The following is a 23,614-nucleotide window of genomic DNA, read 5'->3' as shown; positions in this document are numbered from 1 at the left end:
CACGTGGGATCTTCCCGGACCGGGGCACGAACCCGTGTCCCCTGCATCGGCAGGCGGACTGTCAACCACTGCGCCACCAGGGAAGCCCAGTCAGGGTTTTTTAAATTCACATTTATCAGTAGAAATTGCAAATCAACTGGGGATAGTGATATGGAGCCCTGCCTGGAATTCAGATCACCTGTCCTAATACACGAACTGGCTGCCTTCGTAGCGGTTTTCACCGTGTCGCTCGAGATCGGGAAGCCCCCTGGTTTGCTGTTTGAAAGGTAGCTTACAAACCCAGGCGTTGCCTCACTCCCTCCCCCTCTCCGCAGGCTGGGATAGGTGCCTCTTCTGGGCTCCCAGCGCCCCTGCTCCCTTCCTTTACAGCCCCCAGCACCACGGCCTGCGGTTTTCTGTGCTCGGCACCAGGCTCACAGTTCCTTGAGTCACATCTAGGTTCCGAATGCTCCGCCTATACCTTTCTTTTCCCCCAGGCCCGCACAGAATTCCTACGGAAGAAAGCCAGGCATCAGAACTCACTGCCTGCGGCTCGAGCGGCAGCAGCGGGAGCCCCAAGCAGTTCCGGCCCTGTGGATCTGTTTCGGGAGCTGCTGGAAGAAGGGAAGGGGGTGAGCAGGGGCAATAAAGAGTACGAGGAAGAGAAGCGACGAGAGAAAGTAAGTCGGTCTTGCCCTCTTCGTCAGAGTCATGGATGGAGCTGGGGGAAGGGGAGCACCTGGCCCGTCAGGTGTGACTATGGAGTGTTTAGGGATGTGGTGGGGATTAAACAAGCTAATGTAGGGAACTCAGAACGGTACCCAGACGCAGCACTTAGGAGGTGTTGGTTGTTGCCGGCAGCTGCGTACAGACCTCTCAGGTCTCTAACCTGCTGTCCAGAGCAGCCTATAGATATTTGGGAAGTGTTAAGGGGCTTTTAAATGTAAATCAGATCCTGTCACTCACCTGCTCTCAGGGATTTCCCATCAAACTCTGAACTTGCCTCCAACCCCCGCCTCAGTCACTCCTCTTCCTTGCTTGCTTCTCCCAGGTTTTTCTTCAGTTGTCTCCCCAAAGATGCCTGCTTTCGAACCCTAACCTAAAGCAGCTCCACCCTGTCCCCTCCTTCCTGTGCTTTTTGTTTCTGAAGCTGCCATTGTGCCCCCGGAGCAGGAGCCCCACACGTGCTGGTCTGTTGTGTCCCCAGCACCTGGCAGAGTTGGCTCATGACAGGCCTGTTGGCTCGGTGTCTGGTTCTGCCTCGGGAGCCCTGGGTGTCCCTGGGTTCCCCAAGGGGAGACACTCTTTTGACATTCTCACTTCCACATTTTCTGTCTTCCTCAGGAGAGGCAAGAGAAGGCTCTGGGCATCCTGACGTACCTGGGCCAGAGTGCAGCGGAAGCCCAGACTCAGCTCCCTTGGTACCAGCTCCCCCCAAGGCGGGGCGGCCCCGCTTCTGGTCCAGGACCAGATGAGAAGATCAAGAACCGCCTGGACCCTCTGTGGGAGATGCAGCAGCATTTGGGGAAGAAGAGAAAGCACAGCGGTGACAATGGCGGTCACAGCAGGAAGGCAAAGGAGGGGCCTGAGAAACGACCCAAAGAGTAAGGAGCCCTGGGCCTTGGGGTTGGCCATGGCCACGCGGGCACCGTGGAAGCTCTCTCTGGTTGGGACGGGAGGGCTCTGGGGTCTAGATACGTGTTCTCAACACGTGGTCCAGGGACCCCGGGGGTCCTGACACCCCTTCACGGGGTCTGCGAAGTCAAGCCTATTTTCATAACATCGTTTAACTTTTTCACTCTTGTTCTCGGGGTTCCCAGAGGCTACATGATATGAGACGACACCACTGACGTGGCTGGTGGAACACCCACTTGTGTTAGGATTTCTCCTTTTGTATACGCAAGATACTGACAGATAAAGTCCACTGAAACAGAGCTCTCTGAGGTTCAGTTTTTGAGACCAGAGTGTGAGAACCACGGGGCTAGAGTAAAAGCAGGTTTGTGTCCCTAGGATGCAGACCCCTGAGTGTAGATCGGGTATACCGACCCGCCTCCTCTCTCCCACAGATGAGGGAATGGGGAGGGCCAGGCTGTGCTCAGTGCCATACAGCCGCTTGGTGGTGGAGGGGCACCCGCCTGTAGAGGTGGTGAGGCCAGCTTCAGGGTCCCAGCACCAGTCTCCTTCCCTCCCAGGTGGCACCTCCCTCCCAGAGGACACTGGGGGAGGGCGGGGCCTCCTGGGGCTACCAGCTTCCTGAACCGACTCTCGTCTCCTCCCAGGCCCCCATCCCTGGACCAGCTTCGAGCTGAACGTCTCCAGCGGGAAGCGGCCGAGAGGGCTCGGGCCGAGGCCCTGCTGGCCCGGGTTGGAGGCACGGCAGCCCAGGAGGATCAGCCAGAAGAGGTGGACGATCGGCGGAGGCGGTACAACTCCCAGTTCAACCCCCAGCTGGCCCGGCGCCCCCGCCAGCAGGAACGCCCCCTGGCTCACTGACTCTGAGGGGGTACAGGAGAGGCCGCTGCTGCCAGCCGTCATATAAAACTATTTATTCATAAATATTTTCCAAAATGAAAATAGGTTTACCAAAAAATGTCCCTCACTGGGGAGGGGAGGAGGGGGCAGCCCTCGCCCCCGGGCCCCCAGGGTGGGGCTGAGAGGAAGAGAAAGCCTCCCGGCCCCCTCCCTGCTTCCTGGGGGAGGGGGCTGCCCTATGGCCTGGGGCCTCCCCCCAGTCTTCCAGGGCAGGGCCCTCACCTGGGCAGGGGATCAGCATGCGGGGGGAGGGGAGGGTGGAGGGAGGGGCCGGTGTCACTGGAGGTCCCGGTCCTCCAGGTAGCGGTACTCAAAGGTGAAGCCTTCCTTCTTCCGCTGGCCCCACTTCTCGTAGTCAAAGTAGATGTAGGTGCCCTGGCCGGGGGAGAAGGCGGTCAGTGAGTGGACGAGGTGGTCGGGGGTCTGGGTCAGACCGACAGAGGGACAGGTCTTAGGGCCGTGGAGGAGCCGGGCACCAGGCCAACTGCCCTGCATGCACACGCCGTCTCACTCCGCCCGCACAAGGCTCTTCTCAGGTGGGAAACGTTATCACTCCCGCTTCAGAGGAAGCAGAGGGAGGCGCAGGGAGGTCACACGCCAGAGCCGGGCCTCGACCCCGGGCACCTGTGCCCGACAGCCTATTGCTTCTCCCGACGGCTGTGGCTTTCCGAGCACTGGTCACGTGCTGAGTACGGGATGTATGTCCTAGGGTTTAGCCTTCACAGAACCCCCGAGGCCATGGCACAGGCTTGGAGTCTACATCCAGGCACGCTGCCAGGACAGACGTTTTACTGGCAACAGCAGTGGTATGGGAACTTCTGAAGGATTGATGCCTGGAAATACACTAACTTAGAGGATTACTTTGGAACAAACCGGGAGGGGAGAGGATGTCTGTAGTTAGTGTCCGAGGAGACACGGTGGGCATGGGGCCGGGTTCTGAATGAATGGTGGAAATGCTTCAAAGCACCTGAAGGACTGGCGGGGAGGAGGCTGAGTTCCCCGAGGACAAGGCCCTTGTTCAGTGCTTGGCATCAGGTAAAGATTGGGTGGGAAAAAACCACTGTGGAACATACCAGCTACAAGTTGAAATAAAGTACAGCACGCCCATGACACTACATAGCAGGCACCACCGAGTACTTACACGGTATTAACTCATTTAATCCTCATAACAACTGCATCAAGGTAGGTGCTGTTACCCCGTTTTTACAGATAAGGAAATAGAGACAGATGTTCACGTGAATTGTCCACGGTCACCAGCCAGAGCTGGGTTCCAAACCAGGTAGTCTGGCTCCAGAGTGTTTTGCAAGAAGTGGGAGGCCCCAACCAATCAATCAGGAGAGCAACAAAAGAGCTCCCCCATCCGTGTTTGCCGAGCCCCTGCTCTGCCGGCTGCTGGGGACTGTCAAGGTCCCCGTGCAGTGCAGCCCGTGGTCTTGGGTGGGAGACACCCCCCCCCCACCCGCGCCGTGCCAGAGGAGGGGCGGGGGCACAGGCTGCATGCGAGCCTGGGGACGGCTCCTCTGAGGAAGGACATGGAGCCCTGGACCTCCGGGGTGACCGCGAGCCGGCCAGTGAGGAAGGCAGAGGACGGCGTCCCGGGCAGGGCAGACGGCCCGAGGGACCGAGCTGGCTGAAGGTGGTGGCAGAGGGAGCGGGCAGCAGGGCTGCCAGTCTGCGTGCGGAGTGGGGACTCTACCCGGACTCGGCCAGCGGGACCAGAGTGGCCGGGGCACAGGGCGGGGCCCTCACCTGCTCGAACTCGTCAGTGATGGTCTTGGGCTCCTCGTGCCTCTGGAACCACATCATGTACTTGGTGTGGAATCGCCATGACTGCTTCTTTAGGGCCTTGGCCGCCAGGTACTGTGCCTTGGTGCCCTGGGGAAGGAAGGACGGAACGGGGGATCAGGGGGCCTCGCAACCGGCTGGGGGCCAGGTGGACGGGGCAGGGCGACGGGGCTGACCCCAGGCCCCGCCGCAGACCGAGGTTGGGCTGGACAATCCAAGCATGGATGGGCTGGGGCACAAGACGTACCAATGCTGGTCAGGAGAAGGAAAATGAGACGGGAGGTGGAAACTGCTTTCAGGGAAGCTTTGAGAAGGAAGAGAAACTAATCGTGATGAGAGCTGAGAGGAGGCAGTTTAGAAACTTTCTCAAGGCTGGATGAGGGAGGGGGTCGCTGGTGACTCACTGGGTCACACAGCGGTTGGACGGTTCCCTAGCGGTCCCCGGGGAGCCCCGAGGACGTGCCGGCAAGCAGCGTGCTGGCACAGCGCGAGTCATCGGGACGGGCACCGTGGGGCTGGGCTCCCTAGGTACTGCGCCAGACCAACCCAGCCCTCGGCCTCAACTGGCCTGACACCTCAGCACTGGAGTGGGGACAGGGAGGGGTCTGGCCTACCATTCCAGGGTGCCACTGAGTTGGGTCTGGGCACTCAGGCAAGGCCTCCCCATTTCCCTGGAGTCACACTTCTGAGCCCACACAGTGAGCAAGCTTGGGCCCTCCTCTGCCTCTGGCCTCCCCCATTTGCCATCTGGTTTTCTCTCATTGTCCCCACACAGACCGATTAACCAGGCCATCCTTTAGGGCAGATTTCCTGAGCTCCCAGGCCTCAGGCCGAAGCAGAGTGGGCGGGGAGGGGGGGGGGTGGGTGGGGGGGGGGGGCAGGGGGGGGGGGGGGGGGGGGCGGCCCCGGTGGCCGCAGTGGGGCACCCACCTCACCCCTCCAGCCCGAGGGGGGACGGCGGCGGTGGCGGCGAAGCCGGGGGGCCCGAGGCTGCCCCGGGGGCCCTGCTGTACCTCCAGATAGTAGAAGATGAAGAAGAGCGTCTCGGTCGACAGCCGCTGGTAGAACTCCACAGTGTCCGAGTGCGGGGGCGGCATCTGGTGGTGGTAGGGGGGCGTCGGGCAGGGGTTCCGGGGGAGGTACTGCCTGCGGGGGGACGGGATGGTCAGTGCCGGCGCGCCGCAGCCCCCGGCCTCCCTGCCTTCTCGCCTCTCGTGGATCAAAGGGAGCGTCTCAGGCACCACATCACCCAGCATCACCACCTCAGTCCCTGCGTCCTGTGGGGAGCCCAGGCCAAGGCTCCCTCGGACTCAGCGGCCCGCACCCACCCCGCGTGGCCCCTCACCGGATACGCTCAGAGTCTGAGGGGTGGGGCATGTGGTGCCAGGCGGCCTCTTCCATGGCCTGCTGGTAGAGCTGCTCCTTGGTGAGGGGCACAGGCCCCAGGGGACACACACCCAGCGACAGCGGTATGTTCACCTCCGACAGCTGCAGGGCCGGCTGGGCCGAGGCCGGGGGAGCTGACGTGCTGCTCAGGATGATGTCTGCGGGGAGGGCAGAGGTGGGGCCGGCGAGCGGTGAGGCTGGTGCGTCCGGCCCCTCCTGGACGGCCCGCCCCACCCCCGGACGCTCACCTCGCTCGGTCAGGTGCAGCGTGGGGACGGGGTCCTCGATGCCGGAGCTGATGGCTGCCCGCTCCGCCATGGACTTCAAAGAGCTCAGAGGCTCAGGGGCCTGGGGAGGGAAGAGGTGCCTGGCCTGAGGTCCAGGGCTGGCACTGGGTCCTCGTGGGCCCCGGCACCCTCGCCTGCTCCGGCGGGGCTTCAGCTAAGCCAAGGCCGTTAGTGTAAGAGCACGTCCACTGCAGCACCTAACAGCGGGGAGAAAACCTGGACACGACCAAGCGTCCACCGACACAGGGGCGCCTAGCACGTGTGGACCCTGCTGTGCAGCCCCGCGACAGTCACGCACCAGCGGAGGGCCCGAGCGCCACCGCCGTCCCAGAACCGGCAGCAGCTCCCACCTGTCTGCACGCCTACACGCCGGGAGGAGCCCGCCCACTGCCGGCTGCCCCACGTGCGTCACTAAGACCCCCCCGCCCCTCTCCGCGGCCGCCGGCCACCGGCAGTCGCCGTCCACTCCTCTCGCCACCCCACGCCCCACGCCCTTCAGTCACCGAGGCCTCTCTTCCCTCGGTGGCACCTGCACTGCGGGGCCGTCCTCTGCCGCCCAGACCTTCACGCCCCACACCGTCCTGGTCTCACAGGCCCCCGAGGGACCTTTCCAGCCACGTCTTCCTGTCATTTTTCTACTCAAAACCCTTCCCCCACACCCCGTCACTCCCCTAGTAATTGAAAAGAAAAAGAGAATGTGGCGGACCTGTTTCGAGACTCTCGAGGCTCATTTTTTCCCCCAGAAACACCCCCACTGCAGTTCCTGTCCGTTGTATGTCCAAAATTGGGGTGCTTGCTCCGAGCCAGAGACTATCCCGAGGGGACCTTCACGCCCCACACCGTCCTGGTCTCACAGGCCCCCGAGGGACCTTTCCAGCCACGTCTTCCTGTCATTTTTCTACTCAAAACCCTTCCCCCACACCCCGTCACTCCCCTAGTAATTGAAAAGAAAAAGAGAATGTGGCGGACCTGTTTCGAGACTCTCGAGGCTCATTTTTTCCCCCAGAAACACCCCCACTGCAGTTCCTGTCCGTTGTTATGTCCAAAATTGGGGTGCTTGCTCCGAGCCAGAGACTATCCCGAGGGCTTTCCGAGCACTATCCCCAAGCACCCTACCCTATTTGAGGAGTGACTGCGGTCACTTCCAGTTTCCAGACGAAGGCAGGTACAGGAGGCAATGCAGGGCTCGGACCCTGACGGGGGCCCTCCTCACCCTGCCCCTGCGGAAGTGAAGTTAAAACACACCGGCCCAGGGACTTCCCTGGCCGTCCAGTGGTTAGGACTCCGCACTTCCACTGCGGAGGGCCCGGGTTCAATCCCTGGTCGGGGAACTAAGACCCTGCAGGCCGTGTGGCGCGGCCAAAAAAACCAAAAATCCCCAAATAAACCCCAAAACACACCGCCCCAGACGGCCACCCCACGTCCTGCTGCTGCCCTTTCAGACTCCGGCCCTGCAGCCAGCCTGCAGCCAGCCTGCACCCCGTTCCTCTCGCCTCCGCTGAACCCTGCTTCCCAGCCTTCTAGCTACAGCTCTGGCATCAGCCCCTCGTAGAACTGCAGCTGCAGCCCGGGAGAGCCACTTCTCCGCCAGCCCCGCCTGCCACTGGGGCCCCACACGACCTGGCCCCGGTTCCAGCTCAGAAAGCTTGCGGGGCTGCCTCCCCAGGTTAAGCCAGGTGCACGCGCGTGGGTCCACAGCACCCCGGCCCCCACCCCCCCGGACACGCTCGCCATACAGCCCCGCTCTGCTCCCTGTACGGAAGGTGGGGAGTGGCTGCGTTTACCCAGCACAAAGTGGCTCAGAGCAGACGTCAAGTGTTTTCTGGACTTAAATGTTTCTGTAGAAGGGAAGAGGGCGCTGAGCTCTGGATGGTGGTGGGTCGTGTGAAGTAATACGCCTCACGGGGAGAAATGACCGAGGGCTGGGAGGAGGGCGATGACAGGGGCGCCCGGGGGGTGAGCAAGCGAGTACAATCGGAGCGAGGAAAGGACCCAGAGGGACAGAGACCCGGGTGGGGGGTGGCAGAGAGGCCCGGAGATGATGTGAGCGCGCAGGTGTGCCAGGGGAGAGAAGCCAGAGCGACACAGCGAGGGCTGCGGGTGGAGATGGCAGGTAGAGACCTGGAGCCAGGGGACAGCAACCGTCTGCAGTGGAGACACAGGGCCAGGACAGAGAGGCTCGGGGCCCGCCGGGGATGTGCGGGGCCCACCTTGATCTCCGGGGCAGCGCTGAACTGTGGAGGTCCATTGAGCAGGGCGCCGGCCGCCTTGGCCTCGCTGAAGCTGGGTGTCGGGGAGCTGGGAGGGTTCACAGGTAGTGGCACCAGGAGACTGGGTCCCCCCGAGTTGTTCCCTGAGCCTGGGGCCACGCCCCCAGCCCCCGTTGGGGCTGTCGCATTGGGTTCCTTCCTGGGGAGGGGTACAAAGGGTTGGAGGCTCAGAGGAGGGTCCCCAAGGGCGGGACGGACAGGAAGACCTGGGTGATCGGGGGAAGGAGTCCAAAAGGGAGAATGCAGAGAACGCGGGGCCAGCTGAGGGATGCAGACAGGAGAGAAGCTCTCGGGGCGAAGGGAGGACCCGGCTCTCGCGCTCACATCCCAGCGAAGGAGAGCTGCGGAGGTGGGCGCTCCCAGAGACCACACGGCTCAACGCTCTCCAGGAAGCACATGGGACCACTTCCCACGCGGGGAGGCCCGTGTAGGAGGGGGTGGGAAACAACCACACAACAGAGCAGCCCACCTAGAGCCCAGGGGTGAGGCACCCGGGGAGGAGGAGGGAGGGACCCCGGGAGGCCTTCCCCATGTCCCACACAGGAGGCAGAGCTCTCTCTCGGGCCACTCTTCTGGGAAACGGTCTGACCTACGATCTGGAGGGGTGGCCGGAGAGAGGAAGGACGACCGGGACCCTTCACTGTGAGAAGTGGCCACTGAGCCCCCTGACGGAGCGAGGAAGGCCCTGGGGCAGGACACGGAAAAGGGCGGAGGCGGGAGGGCACAAGACTCCTGCAGGAAAGGGAGAGCCAGAGCGTTCCAGCGGGTCACCGGGGGGCTCTGAGGACAGCCCCACTCAGCTGAGGAATGTTCTAGGGCAGAGCTGGGGGACACACACATACAACACCCCAGCTGGGAAGAAGTTGGGACACGGCACCTAAGTGGGTGGGAGAGAGCTCTGGGAGAAGCCCCCACCGGGAAGGGCAGGGCCTGTTATCTGCACCGCGTGGAGACCCTGGGGGCGGCCCCGGGCCTCCTCGTGCGGAAGGCGGCCTGTCCCCCAGCCCTGCCCGAGGCCGGACACTCACGAGGTGCTGGGAGGTGGGTTGTGGGGGCCAGACGGGGGGCCCAGGGCCTGGCTGTTGGCACTGCTGCCCCCGCCGCTGCTGAGAGCCACCTCTGCCGGGCTGTCTGCCACTACTGAGCTGTAACCTGGGGGAAGGAAGAGGGGCTGAAAGGGGCCTGCGGCAGCCACCCCAGGACCCCCCGCCCGGCCGCCTCCCACTTACTGGTGGCGCCGTTCTGCTTGCCTCCGCCTCCGCCGCCGCCGCCGGGCTGCACGCTGGGGGGCCGGGGCTGCGCGGGGCTGGGCCCACTGGGAGCTGGCGGGGCCACAGCCTGGGCGTAGGGGGCGGGCGTGCCCGAGTTGTGGCTGGGAGCTGGGCTGGCCTTGGCGCCCAGGGCGCTCGGGGGTGCTGCCGGGGCAGGGGCCCCGTTGTTGCCAGGGGCGGCGCTCAGGGCAGAGGCGGCGGGCAGGGGGCCGGAGGGGTAGCTTGGCGGCACGGCTGGGGACTGAGGGTGCTGGCTGCTGTGGACAGGCTTGGAGCCGTTTTTGGCTGGCGACTGCAGGTGGGAGGGAGGAGAGGGTCAGGACCCAGTGGGCCGCAGGTCTCGCCAGCCTCCCGCACACCCCTCCCCGGAACGAGGCTCCATCCTCGGTGCTGGCCTCGCTGCCCCTCCCTGGGGACCCGGGTGAGCCCATTCGCCTCATGGTTTCAACCTCCACCTTGACGCGCACAACACTCGTGCACTTCTGGCCTGCGTCCAGCCCGCCACGTCCTGCCTGCACACCCCACGGTGCCACATAGGGACCTGAGACGCCACTTGGGCGTAAGAGCAGCCCATCCACCTGACGCCGGGGGAGTAGTGGGAAACACATCAACGTCCTCAGTATGAGGTTAGCTGGACCCAGCCAGAAGTCCAAGGGGAGAAGGGAGAACAGCTGAAAATAGGAGAGTAGTTCTGAATGCCACTTAAAGGGCCCCAAAAGCCACTCAAGGGGCCGTTCGTGACCAATACCCCACAAAGCACGTGGGGAACATGCCCACGGCAGCCCGCGGCTGAGCTGCGGACCATCCCTCTCACGCCTCCCCAGCTGCCGTCCTCACCGCTTCCGGGACGCACCCCGAGGCCCCACGGGCACCTCACGCTCACTCCGCACCAAGCAGGACTTGCGACCAACGCCTTCCCAACACCCCGCATGGTCGCCCGGGTCCCATACCAGCCTCATCAACTCCGCCCTCAGGGTCTCCTTCAGGACCAGCCCTCCGACGAGCCCACAGAGGGGTTTCGGCTCACTTTCCTCCTGCCTAAAGATAGCATTCCGGTGCACCAGCGCTTCCTAAAGTGTGCTGCTACCCTGAGAGACGTGAGCAGAATCCTCAGGGGTCACTAAGGAGAAAACACTCTCAGAGGCACGTCCCCTCTTGGAAACTTGGGACGTACACCGTCTGCGCAGCCAAGGCCCAGAGCGCGCCCAAGGAAAGAAACCTGTGTGGTTTCTGACCTATCATTTCTGGGGCTCGCTGGGCCCTTTCAGAGCTGGTCCACCCGGCGTGGGCCCCTCAGCCCGACAATCTAAGGTCCTGCGCCCGCGGTCAGCCCGGCGGACCTGGCTGGGCTCACCTCTCCACACTTCCACGTCCACCACGACTGGCCTATGTCTCCTGCCGCTGCCCCACTCGGGAACGTATCTTCCTCTAATGCCCAGGGCAGACGCCCCTCCCAGGAGGCATCTCCCGACCACAGCACCAGCCACGCACCTGTCTGCCTGCCCATCAGTACTGCAGGCCTCCCTCAGGGCAGCCTGACCCACCGCGTCCCCAAAGCCCAGCATGGGGGCCATACGCAGGCCTCAGTAAGCCTCTGGAAACCAGCGAATGAGCGAGGGCTGGGCCCATCAACGTCCGACGCCCATCGGACCCACCTGGCTGATTTCACTATCCGTCGAGCGTCCCCTCTTCTTGTCATCCTCGGAGTTTTCCTGAGGTTTGAGAGGTGCAGTCAGAAACCTGTGTGTCTCTAGGGACCTGACGCAGACGCCCATCTCCGAACCCTCGGACCTGAGCCCGGCTGCCCTACCTTCCAGCCCCCGAGCTGCTCAGGCTCCTGTGACCCTCATCTCACTGGGGAACCCCCCTAAACCCTGCTCCCCGGGGGGCCTGTCTTCTGGGGCCAGCACCACGTGCCAGGCTCTTAAGGGTCCGGGAACCTGCTCTCCTTCGAGAATCCAACCCGCCACCCCTTCCCAGGTGTCCAGGGGCCCAGGCTCGTCGGCACCCCAGGCACCAGCCTCCCTCCCCCACACCCAGGACCCCCGTGTGGCCCCAACCACCCTGTTGGCAGTCTGCAGCCCTTGGGGCCCAGACCCTGGACACCAAGGTTCACCTCCTGCAGGACGCTTCCTCAGCCCCCGGCCCCCGTGCCCTCCTTGGAGACGCAGACCCACAGGTCTCACCGTGGTGCAGTTGGCCGGGCTGGGCGGGATGGGAGAGCTGGAGGTGGTCGAGGTGGGCGTGCTGCTTGACTGGTTGAAGATCTCGTCCTCCATGTGACTGTGGCTGGGCGGGGAGGTGGCGACCAGCGCCTGTGCTGTGGGGGCGCGGGGGCCGTGTGAGCCGGAGGGGACGCCCTCCCGCAGGCCTCCTCCGCCCTCCGCCCGCAGCCCAGCCCCGGGCCTCACGAATGTCCTCGAGGTCCAGGTCGTCGTAGAGGAACTCGTTCTCCTCGAAGTCGGGGTCCTGGGACGAGTCCACGTAGTACTCGACGTCGTCCTTGATCTTGCGGATGGCGTCCACGAGGATGGAGTCGTTGTCCAGCATGCGCAGGATGGTCTCCAGCATGCGCACGTGGTAGCGGTGCTTCTCGATATGCCGCTTCAGGCCCTCGATCCGGTCCTGCTTCTGCTGGCGAGCCCAGGGCCAGGCTCAGGGGCTGCAGGGCCTGCCCTGCCCCTCCTGCCCCCACAGAACCCGTCCTCAGTCCCTGACCCTGGTGGAGACCCAGAGGCCCCACTCCCGCCCCTCCGGGGTCTGCCCGCCTTGACCCCTCCGGGATCCCGCGGCTCCTCCCACCCCGACATCCCCGGAAACTGCCGAAGGAGCCAGGGATCCCAGCGTCCCCCCTACAACATGGCCCGATCTGCACCCCGCCTGACCGCCCAGCCCACCCTCCAGCTCCGGCCACCTTCTGGAATACAGGAGCACAGCCGCCCCTGTCTTACTCTAACAGTAATAACGGCAATCCCCGTTGGGGGAAGCTTGTTGTTTACGACTCTGAGCAGCTGTCACCACCACGACCCCCACCCCCATCCACGTGTCCCTAAGACGAAGCCCAGATTCAGAGGCCTGTCTCCTGGGCCCCCTCCCAAGGCCCCACTCCCTCTAGGATCTGACACCCTAGCCCCAGTTCCAATCCCTCCTGCCTGCAAGGACCTCCCTCCAAGCCCACGGTTCCAGACCCCAGTCTCAGACACCCAACTCTGGCACACCGCCGCCCCCAGCTTCCCGAGGAGCCAGCTCTCTGTCCCCCGTGCTTCCTGGGTCAATACGCAGAGACAGTCTGCAGCCCTATGAACTTGGGCCCTACAAGCCTGGCTTCCTGGAATCTGGGTCCTGAGCCCTGGCTTTGTCTCCGACCACTCTTCTCCTTAGGCTCAATGAGCCTCCCCTCCATGTCCCGCCTTGTCCACACCTGCTGTCCTCTCGTAGGACCTGGGCCCTCCAGATACTGTGAGGCCCAGCGGCAGCTCCTCAGCCTCCCTGCCCTGGCTGCCCCTCAGGCCTCACACTTACTCTGCGACCCAAGCAGAGCTCAGCATCTTCCCCCAAAGGGCTCCTCTTCTTGTTGGCCCCCATGTTTACCCAGACACCCAGGTGGGACCCTGGAGTCTGCCTCACCTGTTCCCTGCACGCCCCACCCTCCAGTCAGCTGCTAAGCCCTCCCCATCCCACCCCCTGACCCCCCTAATCCCAGCTGCCGGCCCTGTCTGCCTCAGGAGCCCAGGCCCCGACTCCCACAGCCTGGAGAGCCGGCCTCTCCTGATCGCCAGCCCATCTCTGTCCTCTGGGCACAGGGCCCCCCACTCACATCCTTGTCGCCCTTCTTCTTGCGTGTCTGCACCGACAGTGATTCCACTTCACTCTCAAACTGGTCCACCTGCATGTTTAGGGTGTCGATGGTATTCTGGGGGTGGGAGGGGAAAGGCGAGCGGTCAGCCAGAGTCCTCTCATACAGCCAGGGTCCGGGCCCCAGGTCACCTCCTCCTTTACCCCGACTCACCGTGAGCCACTGGCCGACCTCCTCCTTTTCCTTCTGGGCAGGGTCCACCTTCTGTGCCAGGCCCAGGCCCTCCTTGCTATAGGCTTTGGTCTTGGTCTCTCGCTCCACAACTTTGAACCGTTCCATTTGCTGTGGAGAGCACAGTTGGAAGGGGGCTCCCGAAGGTGGGAGAGCAGCTGACTCAAGGCCAGTGGACACTCGAACCGGAGCCCCACTCTCAGGTTCCCAGCCCTTCGCCTCCCACCTTCCCCAGGTGCAGAGACCTCACTCTTCTCGGGACTTCTGGGGACCCAGGAATCCGACCCCCCCGCCCAACCTCTCAGGTAGCAGACTCTGGGCTCCTACCGTCTCAATGAGCTTGCGGTTGTCTATAAGCTGCCTCTTGTCCTTGATCTCATTGGATGCTACCCAAGTCTTGATCTGGTCCCTCAGCCGCTGGAGGTGGGAACAGCAAGACACTCAGGACCCGGGCGCCGAGGCCCCCGCCCCCCCCGCCCCGTTCCCCCCGCCCTCAGGACACAGGAGTCCGGGCCCCCAGCCCCCTCACTTGAAGCTTCTTAATCTCCTTCTTTAGATCAGCCTCATACTTTTCTTTCTGGTTCGCGTTGGCTGCATTGTGGAGCTGAGGGATGGAGAGAATCCAGGAGTTTGTGTGGTTCTGGCTGCCCTACTGCCCACTCCAGTGGTAAAGCTCCAGTCTCTCTCTGCGGGCCGGGGACTCTGGGGACAAGCCCCCCCGGACCAATCCGTCTCAGAGCTGCTTCTCTGAGGTCCTTGGCACCTGGACATGCAGGCCCTCTCCCTGGTTGACACTCAGGAGCTCCTCAACTTTGTCCTGTTCTCTCCTCCCTAGAGACCCACCCAGATTTTTAGGGGCCAGCCCCTGTACCTTCTGCCAAATATCTTCAAACTGCTCCACGCCCTCGGACACCTTCTTGAGGCAGCGATCAATCTCACCTGGCCAGGGAGGAAGGCGGGCTGTTAGCATCCTGCCAAGGCAGCAGGGATCCAAAGAGGAGTTCCGAGGAGAGTGAGCACGCGGCCACACAGGCAGCAGGCAGTGGACCTAGTACCTTGGAGTTTGCGCTTGTCCGCCATCTTCCCTGCCCTACAGACGCACTCTCTTCATACTCTCTTGGAGAAGGACGCTGCTAGGAGAGATTGGGAAGGAATACACACTTACCCCCTGGCTGGCCCAAACGCAGAGACGTGAACGAGGTTGGGAACAGGGTGCACGGGGCGGAAAGGGGCGGCGCATTTGCTATCTGGTCACAGAGACCGGGCCCAGGTCTCCTTTTGCTGCCTTGACTGCCCAGCACAGGGTGTGGTCCCTAAAAGGACTCTGGAAGTTTGCTGAAAGAAGGAAACAGATATACTCTTGGGGACTTCCCTGGTGGCGCAGTGGTTGGGAGTCCGCCTGCCAATGCAGGGGACACGGGTTCGAGCCCTGGTCCGGGAAGATCCCACATGCCGCGGAGCAACTAAGCCCGTGCGCCACAACTACTGAGCCTGCGCTCTAGAGCCCGCGAGCCACAACTACTGAAGCCTGTGCGCCTAGAGCCCGTGCTCCGCAACAAAAGAAGCCACTGCAATGAGAAGCCCGCGCACCGCAACGAAGAGTAGCCCCCGCTCACCACAACTAGAGAAAAAGCCCGCGCACAGCAAAAGAGACCCAACGCGGCCAAAAATAAATAAATACATAAATAAATAAGATACACGTTTTGGGTGCCTCTGACCCAGGAAGTGGAAAACTCCTAGAGCACGGAGCACTTTCTCCCCAGATGATACTCAAAAGGATTTTTTAGAGCAGGAAAATGTCATGCAGCACACAGCTGCCTGCTAGGGACAAAGGCCTTAGACCTGAAGACCACAATTCCCATAGAGAAGTCAAGCACACAGGTGACCAGAATCCTAACACAGGGAGAGGTTACTCCTCAGACAAGTCGGGAGACAAAGAATTTTGCATCCCATGGAGAAGGACCCGATACCATTTATACGCGTATCAGTTGTAAGGAACAAAGGGGAAGTGCGGGGTGGGGTGGGGTGGACACAGCAGATGCCTACAACTGTGAAAGCTAAACCCACCCACACAGACGTGGCTGGATCCCAAGTAGAAGAGAGCTTTAGACCTCTGACAAGTTTATTCCAGAGAAGGATCCCTAAACCAAAGGAGATAATACTCCTAACCCAAAGAGGGTAATACCAGAAAGGGTTAGAGGTTTGGGGGCAGAGAGCATCACTCGAGAGAAGAGCAGAAGAGAGAACTCTTACAAAGATGAGAGGAGGAAAGGGAACCTGAGCTGTGAGGGAGCTATCAGCGCACACGAAGGAATTACACGTCAAGCGCACTGGTAATGTAGACCCAGGGAAATGTAAACCCTCAGACACGCACCCAATACTGAGAGACATGGGCACCTCCATCCTAAAGGAAGTTACATGCAACCCAGAGGGGACTGAGGTCCGAGGGGAGTCTCCAGAAGCCTTCGCCCAAGGGGAAGCGGCACCTTAGGGCCCGACACCAAGACCAGGAGAGATGGGGAGCCTTTGGGAGGGAGGGCTATGCCTGTGCTGCAGGAGGTCCCCGCTCCCAGCGAGGGGGCCTCTACTGAAAAGCATGGCTTCCTGAGATCTGGGGAGTGCCCACCCTACAGGCCTAGGGCAGGGTGCCCCAGAGAAGCCCCAACTGCCCAGGCAGAAAGAGCCCCACACGGAGGACTCAGAGCCTTAACCCAGAGGCGAGTCACAGCAAGAAGACCCCCACCCAGTGGGAAGGGAACGCAAAGAAGAGTCCGGCCCAACAGAACCTTCCACAGTGACGGAAACGTTCTATATCTGCGCCACTGAACGCTCGACAGCTCCAAACGTGCTAACTAGTTAAAATTTAAATCACACGTGGCTAGCAGCTACCGGTGGCACAGGGTATCGGAGAGCACGCCTTAGAACCAGAAGCCCACGTGACAGGGCTGGCCCTCAACCTCAGAGCAGCGTCCTCCACAGGGACCCACTTTGCGTGACGGCAGACCGCTGACTCGGGGGAGCGTGGATCTCCCCGGCGAAGGCGCAAGCAAGAGGAACGGCAGCACCCTTGGCCCAGGGCTGGCTGACATGCCAAGGTGGGGCCCAATCCCGACACGGGAAATTCCAGCTCCAGGAAGGCGAAGCAGCCAGAAAAAGGATTCAGGAGAGAGTTGCACAAAGGGACTCAAACTGAGGTGGGGCAAGCGCCTCTGATCCGGGAGCTCACACAGGGGCCTGGACCCCCACACTGAGGTGTGCAGGGGGGAGTCTTCGCTCCAACACCCCAACACTGAAAAGCCTCTTACCGCCCAGGGGGGTGGGGTGGGTACAGGAAGCTTAGACAGGCGCTTATACTCCCGGCCTCCGTCCCAGGAGCCCAATGCTGGGGCACGGCCGGGTGCTGCAGCCCAGCGGGACAGGACGCCCAGTTTACACCCCTAAACAAGGCGCTGCGTGCTTTAGGGAGGGGAGGCTTTCTCCAAGTCCCCACACCGAGTGGGCCGGGACACCCAGCCCAGTTGAGGAGTTGACACCCTCCAGAGGGGGCAACAGACGGTGGCAGCAGGAAGTCCTGAAGGAGTCGGAAGCAAGGTGCCAAGGGAACAAGAGCCCCAGCCGGGGGAGTGATGTTTCAGACAGAAGCTCAAAGTGGGCAACAGCTGAGACCCGGAGACCTGCCCCGAGGAAGGCAGCTCCTCCAGAGAAGGGCAAGTACGCCGGGCCCAGGTACTAGCACCCCTAGACAGACAGGGTACTACCGTGAGCAAGAGCCTTAGCGGCAGAGGCAACAACCCCTCTCCACAGAAAAACCCCACAGCAAGAGGGTGCCTGTACCTTAGATGCCCAACAAAGGACCAGAAAGGAAGCTGGAGCCTGAGTCCTGAAGCAGAGATGCCCTCACAGAAGAGTCCCATGCTTAGAGGGCTGGGAGCCCCACGGCTCTGGGAGGGTCCACCAAGGTGCTCCAGGGAAGGTAACCATGGCAGGCCCACTCTGAGGCAGGCAGGCGTCTCAGAGAGAGAGGACCTGGTGTTCTCACCGCGTGGAGTCTCAACGGCACCGAGGAATCTGGGAACCCTGGCCCCGGAGACCTAACCAAAAGACTCTGGCCGAGAAGAGGGCACATCCCCACGAGTAAGGAGCCTAGACTGAGGGGGTGGGTAGGGTGAGCAGTGTGCCAGACCCACAAGAGCCAACACCGTAAAGTGAGGGGCTGAAAGTAACAAAGAGCCCCAAAACGTCACCTCAGGGGAGATGACACTGCCACACAAAGAGGCCTGAGGAGGAGCAGGGCAGGAGGAGCAGAAAGCTTAGTCCTGGGGAACTAAGCCAAGCGGCCCCTGATCCTGGGGCTGTCACATGCCGATACAGAGCAGCCCTGTACCACGGGGAGAGGAGCTCGGGCCTGCTGGGAAGTGATGCTCGAAGGCCATCCTTAACTTGGGAGGCTGCTGCCGCTGTCACACAGAGATCTGAGAGGCCGGGAGGTGGATGTATTAGGTCCCGGGGCGGAGGGAGTTATCTCCCCACTGCGAGGCCCAGTACCAAGGGTGGGGGACTGGAAATCCCACCTTGGAAAGGTTACACCAGAGGAATCTTTAGTGCTGGGGAAGGTGACAACAGCGGGGTCGCCCCCTCAAGTCTCGGGCATCTCACACCCCCACGTCAAGGAACCTGTGCCTCAGGAGAGGGGAGAAGCCTCGTCCCACCCAGCGGGACATCACCAGCAGGGGCTGAAGCATTAGCCCTGGGCACCGACACCTGGGAGGGTCCTCGGTCCCACAGCAGGGGACACACAGAAAGGCAGAGACTCCTCAAATCCAAGAGCGGCCGATACAGGCAGGAACCTTACTCCTGGTGGAGGCAACACTGAGAGGCTCCTTATCCTGGAAAAAGGCACCGCTCCAGCCCCCAAACCCCACACCTCACAGTACAAGAACCTCAGATCTAAGGAGTCTTACACTCCTGGGGGTTCTAGCAGAGTGGGCACGGCAAGGGATGAGCCCCGGTTCTACGACTGTTACACCAAGAGGGTTCTCTAGTGCCGGGAAGCTCACACACCCACAAGGAGGAGCCCTAGGGGAGCACCGAGGGGGTGCGATCCTTGACCCCTGGGAAGACGAAACCCCAGTGGAGGAGCTGATGTGAATGCGGATAGAAGCCTCAGCCTGAGGGAAGCGACAGCCTACACGGTGAGGGCAGTGGCGGAAGGTGTCAAAAAAACAGTACCAAAAGGACAGGCGCATCAACCTCGGGGGGGTGACAGCCCCTGAGCTAACAGGCAGGTCCTGCTTAGACACAGGGGTGCTGGCGCTGCCCACAACAGGAGAGCATAACAACGTGGAGAAAGCGGGAACCCGGGACGTGCCACCAAGAGAGAACCAGGTACCTGAGACCCAGGGGAGCTCAACAGCCCCACCAAAAGGACCCCGAGGCGGGAGAGACATCGAGAGGAAGCCCACACCGGGAGGGGGGTGGGCAGAGTCTGGATCCAGGCAGAGCTCACAGCCGACAAGGCAGAGCTCACAGCCAACAAACCAGAGGCCGATACCCAGACCCAAGGAGTAAGAGCTGAGGCCTGAGCGGGTAACGCCGAGGACAATCCTGACTCTCCAAGGGGTAAGGCCTGGGCTGTGCGATGTGGAAGCCTTAGACCTGGGGAACTTTCCACCACAGAGGCGGAAACTTGGGCTGAGGCTCCAACTCCTGGAGGTGGCATCTTCACTCCAAGGGAGTTCATCCCCCACCCCATCCCCAAAGAGGAGAGTGGCGCCCACGGTGCGAGGGGAGCGGAGAGAGGAGCGCTGGGCCCGGGAAGGCTGACCCCCCTCTCGCCACGGGGTTCCTCAACCAGGGGAGTCGCAGCCCCACACCCACGCGGAGGGGGAAGCCTCGCCCGGAGACCGCCCCCCAGCACAGGGGCTGCTGCCGAGGGGGGCAGGCACCTGAGCCCCGAGAGGGCGGGCACCTGCGGCCAAGGCGCCTCCATCCTTCCAGCGAGGAGCCAATACCGACGCGGAGAGAGGCGGGCACCTCGCACCCTCACACCCCACGGGGGCCCGACGCGGACGCCGCGCGGGGCCGGGGTCGCGGGAGGACCCCCGGGCGCCGCCGAGGGGCGTGGAGGAGGGAGCGGGGGCGGGAGAGCCGCGCACCGCCGGGCCGACGGCGAGCGCCGGGGCCGCGCGGTGGCGGGGGCGCCGCGCCGGGGGCGGCCATATCGCGACAGGCGGCGGGGTCGCAGGGGCGGGAGGCGGCGGGGAAGGCGGCCGACGGCGCCGGGGGAGGAGGGGAAGGGGTCCGGCCCAGTCGAGCCTGACGCTCTCACCACAGGAGCTGGCGCCGCCGCTGAGGAGCGTATCGCGACAGGCGGGGGAGGCGAGCGCCCGCCGCCTTTTTCTCGCGCCCCGGGCCCGGGCGCTATCGCGATAGCGGCGCGAAGCGGAAGTGGGGTGGGGGGAAGTGGGCCCGGGGTTGTTCTGACGACGGGGGTCGGGGCTCAAGGGAGGCCGCGGCGTCTGCCGATGGCTCCGCGGAAGCTGACCGGGCCCGGTCCAAGATGGCGGCGGCGGAGGAGGCCTCCCCTCCTCTCTTCTCGTCTCTGGCGCCGACCCGCCCCCGAGCCCCGAATATAGGCCTGTCATTGCTCCGGCCGCACGTCGCTCTTGCCCCTCGGGCGCGCTCTACTGGTTCTTGGCGGGGATGCGGCCGGCCCCCTCTCGCCGATTGGACAATCTCTCCAAGGCGCGGCGTTCGATTGGCCTCCTGCGCGGGCTGCTAGGATTGGCTCAGGTTTTCTTCCCCGCTCCTCCGCCTCCTCCCGCCTCGGGGCACAACACGCCAGCGCGAGGACTCGTGCGTCAATCCAGAGACCTGTGTCGTGCTGATTGGATACACCCGCCCCCTTCTCGTAAGCCAATTGGTCGCGGGGAGGAGCTAGGCTGATCAGGGGCGGGAAGTCGTCCGTCAAGTTTGGAGCCGTTTTCAATTGGTCGTGGGGGGGACATTCTGCCCTGAAGTCATTGGCTGGTCCACGAAGTGGGTGGGGAAAGCGGAGGAAGGCATGGAGAGTGGGCTTTAGAGGCCGCGTACCTAATGGGAGAAAGACAGGTGCCTTCAAAGCGGGGGCCGGGCTGAAATCATCTGCCAATGAAGACAGCCCCTGGGCTGGTAGGGAGGAGCCGGGAAAGAGGGTCCACCCCTCTTCTTCGTTGGCCCTGTTATCGTTCCTCCCAGAGTGTCCAATAGTTTGGCGAGTGGGCGGTAACCGCTCCTAAGGCGTGTGAAACGGGGCGTAGCAGGCAGGCTTGGAACCTGGGCGCATCCTTCCACCTCCCTTGGGTCCTGGCCGGGCAGGCCGGTCCCCCTGTCTGTGAGCTGCACAGTCTTCAAGTGCCTGTATTTGGCATATCTTTGAGACGCAGAGGAAGGGAGGAAAGGAAGGAAGCAGGAGACGATGCCCCAAGTCACTGGCATCACGCATAGCTGAATTGGTTGGGAAGCGCCATGGAGGCATGGAGTATTTGTCCTGCTTCTGTGTGGTTACGTGACCGTGGGACAGTAATTCTCCTCTGCACCTCCATTTCCCTGCCGCAGAAGGTACAGATGAGAGTCCCTGTTCCCCTCCCACGGCTGCCTCCTAACGCCTACTGGTCCTTCAGATCTCAGCTCAGTGGTCTTTTCTAGCGGGAAAACTTCCCTGACCTCCCGTGCTGAGTGCTCACGTGAGCCCTGTTCGTTCGGATTTACTTTTGCACGTATACTGTCACTTTCTTATTTGAATCTCCCCCTCTGGATTTTTGCATCCCCAGCGCTTAGCAGCAAGAAGCACTCAGTAACCGTAACCGTTTGCTGAATGAATACCTGGATGAATACGGGGAATGACTTGTGGTTAAAACTTGCTAGGCACTGGTGCTCTGGCAAACCAGGAGGCATTTGCCCTGGGTCACACAGTCAAGATGGGAAGTCATTTCTGCCCATCTCCTCTAGGTGGAGGAAAGTAAGATAAATCCAAGGGAAACGCAAGTGAGAACTGCATCAGAATCGCTCGTGGCAAGGCAGGCAGTGCTTGTAAAAACGCAGTGCTCTTAGGCCCACACAGATCTGGGGAGTGAAGCCTAGGGATCTGTATTTTTACAAACTTCCTGGGTGATCATTAGAGGTTTTTTGGGTTTTTAAAAAAGTATTTATTTGGTTGCGCCAGGTCTTAGTTGCGGCAGGCGGTCTCCTTGGTTGCGGCTTGCCAGCTGCTTAGTTGTGGCATGTGAACTCTTAGTTGCGGCATGCACGTGGGATCTAGCTCCCTGACGAGGGATCGAACTCAGGCCCCCTGCATTGGGAGCGCGGAGTCTTATCCCTTGACCACCAGGGAAGTCCCTCGTTAGAGTTTAAGAAATATTGATCCAGAAGACCCTCGTTATTTAAAGCGTGGTCCCTGTTGTGAATCAACTATACTTCACCTAAAACAAACAAACAAACAAACACAACCAAGTGTGGTCCCTGGATGGAGCAGGGCCCTTTAGGTTTCTCAGGAATCACCTGAGGATTTGTCAAACGCAGATTCTGATTCAGGAGGTCCCAGATCCTGCTTTTCTAACAGATTGCCAGGCGGTGCTGACAGTCCACGGTCCACACTTTGAGAGGCGAGGGTCCAGAGCAGGGGTTCTCAAATTTGGCTGCACGTGAGAATCACCTGGGGGCTTAAAAAAAAATCCAGATACCCAGGCCTTGCCCTAGACTGATTAGATAAGGGTTCCTCAGGATGGGAACCAGGCATTAGTAATGAAAATTCCTGAGATGGTTCCAACATGCCGCTCATCTGATGAGAGGATTTTCTAGAGCAGAGTCGTTTTCAAAGTGTGGCCCCTGCATCAGCAGCATAAACACCACCTGGGAAGTTGTTAGAAAGTCACGTGTTTGAGCCCCACCGTAGACCAACTGAATCGGAACCCTGGGCCCTGTAACCCGTTTTAACAGTCCTTCCAGGCACTTCTGAGGCATATGAAACCTGGAGAAACTCTAAGAGTATCCGGGACTGCAGGGCCAGGGGACTCAGATTCCTCCTTGAGATTCACACCTCCCTGCCCCCTCCACCGTTCGATTCAGTCTGGCCAGGGGAGGTGGGGACTCTGAAGAGCCGTGGACAGACGGCCCTTCCCCGGCGCCCCCAGAGACAGGGATCAGCAAAGGTCACCACTTTTAAGCAAGGCTGATCGAAAGTTCAGGGAGAAATCTGGGGAAACGTTTATGTGACCTGGGGTAATCCGGCCTTTGGAAACAACCTCCCAGGTGTGCAGGCTCTTCCACGTGAGGGAGGGGAGAGATTCAGAGAGGGCCTCTGAGGTCCAGAGACAGAGCCCTGGGCTGAGGGAGGGACTGGGGACCGGAGGCACACACAGAGCCCCTAGTGGTGATGGGGGAGCCCCAGAGAGAGGAACAGAAAGAGAGAGATCTCAGATAGGACCCAGTGAGCCAGAAAGAGACCCAGGGAGAATGCTCGAGCTAGAGAGGCATCGCTCCGCCGGGGCTGGTCCTCCTGGCCAATTAAGAGAAGTGCTGACCGTGCAGGTAAGCGAGCAGCCGTGAAGCCCATCTCCCAGCATGGCGTAGGCTACCCCTGGCGGCACGGCGCTCCCTTTACCTGGCAGGAACTTTCATAGCACTGAGTCCCTGCCGGGGCTGGGCACACCAGGGAGGGAGGGGGAGTCCTCAGCAAACACTGGACAGGATAACAAAAGTGCCCCGTCCTGGGGCCCTGACAGTGAGCCCAGTGCTAAGTGCTTCCTGGGCATCTTTTACGTCCTCACAGATGCGCCTGGTGGTTGAAGCGTGGAGGCTTGCAAGGCGGCAGAGGCCAACCGCGTGAGATGCCACGACCGCCCAGGGCGGCCTGCACTGAAAGCCGGGGCGTCAGAACGACTGGGGTTCTCTAAGGGGCCTGGAGATGGAGAGGGCTCTTCTCTTCCCGGGACTGCACGATGAGGAAGTGACAGGCCCGGGGATGGATCCAGATTCCAGGGAGCCCAAGCTCTGTCCCCCAGAACCCCGTAGCTCCGACGCATCAAATCGCCCAGGTGT

At 61.8% G+C, this 23,614-nt stretch overlaps 2 protein-coding genes across 6 annotated transcripts in view; one reads left to right on the top strand and one right to left on the bottom strand.

Annotated features, from left to right (window-relative positions):
- Window positions 1-2,535, top strand: part of LENG1 (leukocyte receptor cluster member 1) — a 3,876-nt gene extending 1,341 nt beyond the window's left edge. Inside the window, exons 2-4 of the mRNA XM_007113070.2 lie at window positions 477-659; window positions 1,324-1,583; window positions 2,259-2,535. Of these exons, the coding sequence (XP_007113132.1) occupies window positions 477-659; window positions 1,324-1,583; window positions 2,259-2,472 (657 nt within the window). The 3' untranslated portion in view covers window positions 2,473-2,535. The remainder of the gene's footprint in view (window positions 1-476; window positions 660-1,323; window positions 1,584-2,258) is intronic.
- Window positions 2,511-20,151, bottom strand: CNOT3 (CCR4-NOT transcription complex subunit 3). 5 transcript variants are annotated; one of them, XM_024132408.3, is made up of 18 exons: window positions 19,866-20,149; window positions 14,593-14,670; window positions 14,409-14,476; window positions 14,067-14,141; window positions 13,865-13,954; window positions 13,520-13,648; window positions 13,328-13,423; window positions 11,922-12,144; window positions 11,697-11,830; window positions 11,166-11,222; window positions 9,469-9,802; window positions 9,268-9,391; window positions 8,180-8,378; window positions 5,931-6,030; window positions 5,642-5,840; window positions 5,310-5,442; window positions 4,261-4,386; window positions 2,511-2,886 (listed from the first exon to the last, which is right to left on the bottom strand). In XM_024132408.3, exons 2-18 carry the CDS (start codon window positions 14,615-14,617, stop codon window positions 2,788-2,790), a joined length of 2,211 nt encoding a protein of 736 aa, XP_023988176.1. In that variant the 5' UTR covers window positions 14,618-14,670; window positions 19,866-20,149; the 3' UTR covers window positions 2,511-2,787. The 5 variants fall into 5 exon arrangements, 4 of the variants coding, with proteins under 4 accessions (XP_023988176.1, XP_023988175.1, XP_023988177.1 ...); XM_024132407.3 differs by having other exon boundaries at window positions 14,593-14,667; XM_024132409.3 differs by having other exon boundaries at window positions 11,922-12,141; window positions 14,593-14,667.
- Between the last annotated feature and the right edge of the window lie 3,463 nt (window positions 20,152-23,614).

Source organism: Physeter macrocephalus, chromosome 17 (assembly GCF_002837175.3).
Source record: "Physeter macrocephalus isolate SW-GA chromosome 17, ASM283717v5, whole genome shotgun sequence".
Classification (NCBI taxonomy): domain Eukaryota; kingdom Metazoa; phylum Chordata; class Mammalia; order Artiodactyla; family Physeteridae; genus Physeter; species Physeter macrocephalus.
Note: the sequence above shows the minus strand (reverse complement) of the source record. Positions and strands in the feature narration are given on the sequence as shown.